Source organism: Chiloscyllium plagiosum, chromosome 29, assembly GCF_004010195.1.
Source record: "Chiloscyllium plagiosum isolate BGI_BamShark_2017 chromosome 29, ASM401019v2, whole genome shotgun sequence".
NCBI classification, from domain to species: Eukaryota; Metazoa; Chordata; class Chondrichthyes; order Orectolobiformes; family Hemiscylliidae; genus Chiloscyllium; species Chiloscyllium plagiosum.
In genome coordinates this window covers 35,415,053-35,425,213 of record NC_057738.1, presented here as the reverse complement: position 1 = coordinate 35,425,213, position 10,161 = coordinate 35,415,053, and the positions used below count along the sequence as shown (strand labels likewise).

At 47.7% G+C, this 10,161-nt stretch overlaps 1 protein-coding gene across 1 annotated transcript in view; it reads right to left on the bottom strand.

The window, feature by feature from the left end:
• Nucleotides 1-10,161, bottom strand: part of acad11 (acyl-CoA dehydrogenase family, member 11) — a 140,158-nt gene that overhangs the window by 109,154 nt on the left and 20,843 nt on the right. Inside the window, exon 5 of the mRNA XM_043719516.1 lies at nucleotides 7,529-7,655. Within this exon, the coding sequence (XP_043575451.1) occupies nucleotides 7,529-7,655 (127 nt within the window). The remainder of the gene's footprint in view (nucleotides 1-7,528; nucleotides 7,656-10,161) is intronic.

Here is a 10,161-nt window from a genome sequence, read left to right as displayed (position 1 = left end):
TTTTTCCCTCCTGATCTCCCTCTTAAGTATATTCCTACTGCCTTTATACTCTTCTAAGGATTCACTCGATCTATCCTGTCTATACTTTACATATGCTTCCTTCTTTTTCTTAACCAAACCCTCAATTTCTTTAGTCATTTTGCATTCCCTATACCTACCAGCCTTCCCTTTCACCCTGACAGGAATATACTTTCTCTGGATTTTTGTTATCTCATTTCTGAAGGCTTCCCTTTTTCCAGCCGTCCCTTTACCTGCGAATATCTTTTTGCATGAGCTCAGTATACTGTGTATGGAGTGTGTGAGCCCAGGAAAAGCTGCATTGGGATAGTTAGGTCGAGAGGCACTCAGGCACGGGGCTACGCATGAAGAATGTTGACATTATGGAGGCACAAAATGGACAGTCTTTAATGATGACACAATTTAGAGATTGGAAGGTCATCTGAGGGTCAAACTCCAAGGTTATGAACAGACTGACTTCATCTCAGACTGTTCCCCAAAAGATGGGTAGCGTTAGCTACTTGGGACTGGGAGTTTGGAGTGGGGATTGAAAACAATAGCTTTAATTTCCCTGGAGCAGCCTGGAAGCGATTGGGAATGTGTGTGTTTTAGAGAAGGAGGTTTGGGAAAGCCAACAGTTGATAACAGGGGAGAAAAAGGACCTGAGGGAAGGGAGTAGAGGAGCTGGAAAATGAGAATGGGTTTCAACAAAAGATAGTTCAGAGGCAGAGGAGGTTGTGAGGGGTAGGGCTTACCCCTGTCTCTGAGCCAAGTTCTAATCTCACCCCAGGGCTTGATGGCCATTTTATCATAACACTGGCAAATTCTTTTTGTATTCACTCACAGGGCATGAGTATCGATAGCTGGACAAACATTTATCATCCATCCTTAGTTGCCTTTGAGAAGGTTGGGATGAGACTCCTTCATCAATCACTGCAGTCCATGTGCTGTGGGTTGACCCACAATACCCTGAGGGAGAGAATTCCAGGATTTTGACCCAGCAACAGCGAAGGCTATATTTCCAAGTCAGGATGGTGAGGGGCTTGGAAGGGAATGTGCGGTGCACGGTGTTCCCACGTATCTGCTGGGATGGAAGTGGTCATGGGTTCGGAAGGTGCTGTCTGAGGATCTCTGGTTCTGATTTTTGCAGGGCAGCTTAGTACACACTGCTCCGACCGCGTGTCAATGATGGAGGGAGTGAATGTTTAATGGGTATAGATGGTGCCAAGCGAGCAGACTGCTTTGTCCTGGGGCGGTGTTAAGCTTCTTGATCAATTACCGATCTACAACTCCTTCTAACACACACCAACAGCAAGGAGACAAAAATGAGAGAGATTCTGGGGTCAGCCATTGTGACAGAAGGAATGTAGAGGGTTATGAACCATGTACAGGCAGATGGGATTAGTTTGGAATGGCATCGGGGTTAGCACAGACACGGTGGGCCGAAGGGCCTGTTCCTGTGCTGTACTCTTCAATTGTCTATGAATGTCAGAGCCTGCACCGTCACTCCACACAACAACCTGGTTTTAAACAGTGCACGTTGCCCTCCCAGCCCAGGAGGGTGTTTAACAGACTGATTCCAGGAATGGTAAGACTGGCATATGAAGAAAAACTGGATTGGTAAGGACTCTATGGAGTTTAGAAGAATTAGGGGGTTTAGAAACCTACAAAATTCCAAGGGGACAAGACAGGGCAAATGCAGGCAGGATTTTCCCAATGACTGGGGAGTCCAGAAGAGTCCATGGATGCAGGGTATATCCTTTATGACTGAGATGAGGAGACACGCTTTCACCCAGAGAGTGGGAAGCTTGTGGAATTCTCTGCTACAGAAAGCAGTACACACATACACACATTTTGCGGGGTGAATTTGTACTTGCAAAGTTACACTGTACTTTGCTCAAAAACTGCATAAATTCATGAAAGACTGTGTCATCTCACTTTTTAGATTAGAATCAGTCTAACCATTACGGCACAGACAGGGAACACAGGGGGCTAACACCTTCAACATATTATCTGGCTGACACCAATTGTTACAGTTAACCTGAGAATGTAACTTTTTTTAAAAAAAGTTTTGTGATTTACACATGAAAGAAGTGAAACTATCATGGTATTCAAACAATGAAAGACTCAACAAATAACCAAGGTATTTTTCAATGTATAATTTCAGTTACATCACACTGTAAACTTTTGCTATAGATTCTGTGTCTTACAATTGTGTCCTCCACAACCACGTGATGAAGGAGCGGTGCTCCAAAAGCTAGTGTTTCCAACTAAACCTGTTGGACTATAACCTGGTGTTGAGTGATTTTTAACTTTGTACACCCCAGTCCAACACCGGCATCTCCAAGTCAAGGCCAAACTAGTCAGTGTATTCAAGAAGGAGTTAGATATAGATCTGAGGGTATGCGGGGAAAGCGGGTAAAGGCGACTGAATGACTAGCACAGCAGGTTCAAAGGGCCGAATGGCCTATTCCAGCTCCTATTTTCTATGTTTCTAAGACTCCCTGAGTGAAGTCTAACAGACACACTGTCTGCTCCCTGAGTGAAGTCTAACAGACACACTGTCTGCTCCCTGAGTGAAGTCTAACAGACACACTGTCTGCTCCCTGAGTGAAGTCTAACAGACACACTGTCTGCTCCCTGAGTGAAGTCTAACAGACACACTGTCTGCTCCCTGAGTGAAGTCTAACAGACACACTGTCTGCTCCCTGAGTGAAGTCTAACAGACACACTGTCTGCTCCCTGAGTGAAGTCTAACAGACACACTGTCTGCTCCCTGAGTGAAGTCTAACAGACACACTGTCTGCTCCCTGAGTGAAGTCTAACAGACACACTGTCTGCTCCCTGAGTGAAGTCTAACAGACACACTGTCTGCTCCCTGAGTGAAGTCTAACAGACACACTGTCTGCTCCCTGAGTGAAGTCTAACAGACACACTGTCTGCTCCCTGAGTGAAGTCTAACAGACACACTGTCTGCTCCCTGAGTGAAGTCTAACAGACACACTGTCTGCTCCCTGAGTGAAGTCTAACAGACACACTGTCTGCTCCCTGAGTGAAGTCTAACAGACACACTGTCTGCTCCCTGAGTGAAGTCTAACAGACACACTGTCTGCTCCCTGAGTGAAGTCTAACAGACACACTGTCTGCTCCCTGAGTGAAGTCTAACAGACACACTGTCTGCTCCCTGAGTGAAGTCTAACAGACACACTGTCTGCTCCCTGAGTGAAGTCTAACAGACACACTGTCTGCTCCCTGAGTGAAGTCTAACAGACACACTGTCTGCTCCCTGAGTGAAGTCTAACAGACACACTGTCTGCTCCCTGAGTGAAGTCTAACAGACACACTGTCTGCTCCCTGAGTGAAGTCTAACAGACACACTGTCTGCTCCCTGAGTGAAGTCTAACAGACACACTGTCTGCTCCCTGAGTGAAGTCTAACAGACACACTGTCTGCTCCCTGAGTGAAGTCTAACAGACACACTGTCTGCTCCCTGAGTGAAGTCTAACAGACACACTGTCTGCTCCCTGAGTGAAGTCTAACAGACACACTGTCTGCTCCCTGAGTGAAGTCTAACAGACACACTGTCTGCTCCCTGAGTGAAGTCTAACAGACACACTGTCTGCTCCCTGAGTGAAGTCTAACAGACACACTGTCTGCTCCCTGAGTGAAGTCTAACAGACACACTGTCTGCTCCCTGAGTGAAGTCTAACAGACACACTGTCTGCTCCCTGAGTGAAGTCTAACAGACACACTGTCTGCTCCCTGAGTGAAGTCTAACAGACACACTGTCTGCTCCCTGAGTGAAGTCTAACAGACACACTGTCTGCTCCCTGAGTGAAGTCTAACAGACACACTGTCTGCTCCCTGAGTGAAGTCTAACAGACACACTGTCTGCTCCCTGAGTGAAGTCTAACAGACACACTGTCTGCTCCCTGAGTGAAGTCTAACAGACACACTGTCTGCTCCCTGAGTGAAGTCTAACAGACACACTGTCTGCTCCCTGAGTGAAGTCTAACAGACACACTGTCTGCTCCCTGAGTGAAGTCTAACAGACACACTGTCTGCTCCCTGAGTGAAGTCTAACAGACACACTGTCTGCTCCCTGAGTGAAGTCTAACAGACACACTGTCTGCTCCCTGAGTGAAGTCTAACAGACACACTGTCTGCTCCCTGAGTGAAGTCTAACAGACACACTGTCTGCTCCCTGAGTGAAGTCTAACAGACACACTGTCTGCTCCCTGAGTGAAGTCTAACAGACACACTGTCTGCTCCCTGAGTGAAGTCTAACAGACACACTGTCTGCTCCCTGAGTGAAGTCTAACAGACACACTGTCTGCTCCCTGAGTGAAGTCTAACAGACACACTGTCTGCTCCCTGAGTGAAGTCTAACAGACACACTGTCTGCTCCCTGAGTGAAGTCTAACAGACACACTGTCTGCTCCCTGAGTGAAGTCTAACAGACACACTGTCTGCTCCCTGAGTGAAGTCTAACAGACACACTGTCTGCTCCCTGAGTGAAGTCTAACAGACACACTGTCTGCTCCCTGAGTGAAGTCTAACAGACACACTGTCTGCTCCCTGAGTGCAGTCTAATAGACACACTGTCTGCTCCCTGAGTGCAGTCTAATAGACACACTGTCTGCTCCCTGAGTGCAGTCTAATAGACACACTGTCTGCTCCCTGAGTGCAGTCTAATAGACACACTGTCTGCTCCCTGAGTGCAGTCTAATAGACACACTGTCTGCTCCCTGAGTGCAGTCTAATAGACACACTGTCTGCTCCCTGAGTGCAGTCTAATAGACACACTGTCTGCTCCCTGAGTGCAGTCTAATAGACACACTGTCTGCTCCCTGAGTGCAGTCTAATAGACACACTGTCTGCTCCCTGAGTGCAGTCTAATAGACACACTGTCTGCTCCCTGAGTGCAGTCTAATAGACACACTGTCTGCTCCCTGAGTGCAGTCTAATAGACACACTGTCTGCTCCCTGAGTGCAGTCTAATAGACACACTGTCTGCTCCCTGAGTGCAGTCTAACAGACACACTGTCTGCTCCCTGAGTGAAGTCTAACAGACACACTGTCTGCTCCCTGAGTAAAGCAGAGCACACAAGGTCTGAGGGAATGTGCTTTGACTGCCACCTGGTGGCCACTTTCAACTCATACATGTTCTACACATAATTCGGAGATCCCGGCGTTGGACTGGGGTGTACAACACTAAAAATCACACAGCACCAGGTTATAGTCCAACAGGTTTAATTGGAAGCACACTAGCTTTCGGAGCGACGCTCCTTCATCAGGTGATTGAGGAGCGTCGCTCCGAAAGCTGGTGTGTTTCCAATTAAACCTGTTGGACTATAACCTGGTGTTGTGTGATTTTTTAGTGTTGTACACAGGATCTTCTGGCATGCTTAACTTTTCCTCAAGAGAAACCAGCTGTAAAATAGCCTCTACCGACAATGCTGGGTAAAACAGCCATGAATGTCAGTCAGAGTCATAAGGAACAATCACAAATAGAAGGTAGGAGGTTCAGGAGAGGGCAGAGTTTAACCTGAGACTGGTTTCCCTCACTGTTCCAGGTAAAAATGATCTCTCTAATTTTGGAGGAGGTCTCACAGATGTTGCTCAGGTAGTGAGGGAGGAGGGGGGGTGTTGTGGAGAGACTGGGGGACCCCAGGTCATCAGCTAAAGGGTGAGCCAGACTCACCATCTCCACCCCATGTTACCACCATCAGGGAAGCTTGGTTACCCAACCAACCTGTGGCACAGCATTTCAACTCCCCCTCCCACTCCACCGAGGATATGCAGGTCTTTCCACGGGATCCCAGGGGGGGGGTGGGGGTTGTTGGAAGGTAGTGCAATCGGTCATATACCGTAGGTGGGAGGACGTGGGGGGTTAGGGGGTGGGAGAGCTGGTAGCTGCTGCCTGTGCCACACTCACCCAAAGTCGCCAATTCACCATGGCCCCCAGGACGAACAGGAGTGATGATAGGACAGGAGAGCACATGGGGTGGGGGGGAAGGGAAACAGGCTGTGGTTGGAAGGGCAGGGCTGCTGCCTGGCCAATACCTGGGGCCTCTGAACAAGGGTCACTTCTCCCACCACAACCCCTTACCTTCTCCATTACCCCACTCCTGCCAGCCCCCCTTAATCTACCGAGCATGGGTTTCCTCATCTATCCCTGGGTAAATGGCAGTGAGAGCAGGATGGGGGTCATTGAGTGACAACTCTGCAGAGTAACCCACGCAGACCACTCCCCTACTCTATTGTCCTATACTGACCCCCGACTAATGCACCACTACCTACACATCGCTGGATACTATGGGGCAATTTAGCATGGCCTATTCATCTAACCTGCACATCTTTGGATTGTGGGAGGAAACCGGAGCACCCGGAGGAAACCCACGCAGACACGGGGAGAATGTGCAAATGTCCCGAGGCAGGTATTGAACCCAGGTCCCTGGCTTTGTGAGGCAGCAGTGCTAACCGCTGACCCACCGTGCTGCCCTCTTCCTCCTGGGGGCAGGAAGACCATCAAGGTTCCTCGGCCCCATTGACTACACCTGCCCCGGATGGCTGCAGTGTGGGAGGTCTAGCGAGTCGAATGCCCAGGACATGGGAAAGGTTTCCAGATGCTTTCCCTCAATCCCAATGTTTCCCGAATATGAGGATCAGTGGGTAATATGCTGTTCCGTGCAGGAAGGAGTCCACAGCTGGTTACCGCATCAAGAATCCTCAACCACTGGCTCTGGAGCCATATGCAGCTCATTGGGCTGACAAGAAGTAAGTGACATGTACCCCTCACAAATGCCAGGCTACGACCATCTCCAATAAGGGGCCATCTAACCACTGCCCCTTGACATTCAATGGTGATACCCTCACTAACAACATCCTGGCGGTCACCATTGGCCAGAAACTCAACTGGACTCACCGTATAAACAGAGAGGCTTCAGCAGTAGGTCAGAGATTAGAGATACTGCAGCGAGTAATCCCCAAAGCCTGGCCACACTCAACAAGGCAGAAGTCAGGAGGGTGATGGAATACTCCCCACTTGCCTGGATGGGTGCAGCGCCAACAACACTCAAGAAGCTCAACACCACCCAGGACAAAGCAGCCCCCACTTGGCATCCATTCCCTCCAGCACCAATGCTCAGTAGCAGCAGTGGGTACTACCTACTAGATGCGCTGTGGGAAAAACGAGGATTAAATTGTCTTAGGATCTGGATTGCATTTCCTGAGAATGGAGGGAAGGCAGATTGAATGGTAAGGACCTGAACAAAAAAGGAATAGACTGCACAACTCAATGCTGAAGGGATATCAGGTAAAGGTAACATCTCCGCAGACAAAGGGACAGAGGAGTAGGATGAGATATGTTTCTCCTGCAGGGAGATAGCCAGGTATAACAGGCCAAATGGCCTCCTGGAAGGTAACCGTTCTAGGATTCCCTGATAATGGCGGTTGATGTTGACAATGCAAGTGGACTCTCAGGGTTTGGGGCTGAGTTTTGTCAATGGTTAGAGATAATATCCCGTACCTGCTCTGCTGGGTACACATGCCGTTTACTGAACTCCCTCAGCTGCTGAAGGACACTCTCACCCAGGACTGACTGCTGAAACATGCCTCTCTTCCAGGGAAAACTCGCCTTCGACGATTCCAATTTCCTAAACCGGAAAGGATTACAGGATTATTGTCCACTCAGCACATTCAGACCTGACGTTACTGCTTGGAGGTTTACTGTCAGGGCTCTGACAGAGCGCTCCCCCCACAGGAGGTTAGGGGACAAAGTTCACTCAGCTGCACTGAGTGTTTCAATCAGAATGGGAAGTTCCTGGGAAACTTTTAGGGCCATGTATGAGGGGAATATCTTTACCAGTCAACCTTCAAGTAAGTTAGGGGCTGTTTCTGTGCTGTATGACTCTATAAAGTCCACCTATTAAAATTTATAAATACTGGCTAGATTAAATGTTCGGCTCATTGACAAATCATCAAGGTGACAGATACCAAATTGTGATGAAATACAAATAAAATAAACCACCATAGTTCAGAACAGAGTTATAGCAAACACTGAAGGAAAATAATGTATATGAACAAGAAAAAAGAGATGGTATGCTTATGATCATTTCAGGATACAAAGGATGACCACACACTGCAAAATGTAGGTCTCCCTAATCTGTGGAACTGAAATGCACAATGGTTACAAAACAGAGTAAGGCCATTCATGCATCGTGTCCGTCCTAACCCTCTACAAAAGCAGTTCACCAAGTCCCACTCCCCCACCTGTTTCCCAGTCCCCCCGGAAATACTTTCTTTTAGATAATGAGCTAATTTTCTTTTTAAAGTCCTGTTTGAACATGCCACCTCCACACATTTAGACAGTTCGTTCCAAACACAAACCACTCACCTTTTCTTTAAGAAAGGTTTCTTCTCGTGTCACCGTCACCTCATTTTATCAATTCAGCATCTGCAGGTTCTTTCATCTCATTTTATCAATCCCCTTCAATCACTTCCTTCTCGTTCTCAATCCTTCTGCCAGTATTTCTCACTATCTGCTCTGTCCATGCCTTTCAGGATTTTGAGAACCTTGATTAAATCTCCCCTTAACCTTCTCTTCTCCCTGTTTATCCAGTTTCCCCACAGGAACTGAAGCTCCTCGATCCTTGCTGCTTCTTTTTGGTGACCTCGTTACTTCCCCAAAGTCTGGAGCCCAGAATTGCACACAGGGTATTCAGCTTTATATTCACTTCCTTGCTTTAGTATTCTATTGACCTCTTCAATCTAGATCTCATTTATGGAATTCTCCCAAAAATTTACTTCCAGTTAATTTAATGAAGGGTTAATTTAATGATCTTGTGCAATCAGCTGACTGCTGCAACAGTACATTGAGATCACCTTTAAGGATTCAATGTGCTTTGTGCACACCTGAAGAAGGGCTTATGCCCGAAACGTCGATTCTCCTGTTCCCTGGATGCTGCCTGACCTGCTGCGCTTTTCCAGCAACACATTTCCAGCACACAATGTTGTGCCTGCCTCTTAATCTGCTTTGTGTCTGCAAGTTGCACTTAAACAGAAATCAGATGGTTCACTGTAATGTCTGCTTCATAACTTACAATGTGTTTCACTGTTTTAAACAAACCAGCCCACAAAGTTAAACAATCAGATGAGAAATTATGAGACCATTGTCATTAATGTGAAAGTGACCTCACTCAAATCACAAGAGGTAAGATCATTGGTGAAGCTCTGCTGCAAAAATAAATTCCCTAAAGTCTACCCTTGTCTTCCATCTCCCCAAACCACCCCTGGGGTGATCCAGTGGATTAATCCATCAACCAGCATAACATCAAATCAAAACTTGGGATAGTCCAACCCTTAGTTGCTAAGGGGGGGGGGGGAGTCTTATGCTCTCACTGGTGGTGGGTAAGTGGGAAGGTCATGGTAATTGACAGCATTGCAAGGAATGGTCTCTCTTCCCCTCAATCAGCGATTGAAGGGGCTGGATACAGGGTGACGTGGGTGCACTGAGGGCCATACGCTGTCCTCCTTCCTGCCTGCTCCACCCCACAATCCCCTACTTCACACGTGTCACCTGTGTGGCACCATGCCCCCCCTCAACAAACCTGAGTGCACTTCCAGCAGCAGCCATTTCTTCCAGCGAGGCGCTGCTGAGGCTGGCCTGTGATTGGTTGGTAGTTTTTGCTGTGGGTGACCTGAGCCCATGGGGTCTTAATCGCAAAGTGGCCTGGGAGATTGCCATGACATCAATGGGCCTCCTCTAAAAGAGTCGGAGCAGCTCTCCCACTACCTGATGAGGCCCTCATTCCCCACCAATTAGATTGCAGCCCAAGTCAGAACTGTGTGACTTGACATTTGGTTCGGAGCCTGATCCCTATCCATTACCACCCACTGACAAACGTGTGTGTGTGTGTGTGTGTATATATGTGTGTCTGTGTGTGTGTGTATATATGTGTGTCTGTGTCTGTGTGTGTGTGTGTGTATATGTGTGTCTGTGTGTGTGTATATATGTGTGTCTGTGTGTATGTGTATATATGTGTGTCTGTGTATTTGTGTGTGTATATGTGTGTGTGTGTATGTGTGTATATATGTGTGTATGTGTGTGTTTGTGTGAGCATGCATGTGTGTGGCTATGTCTGTCTGTGTATATATGTGTGT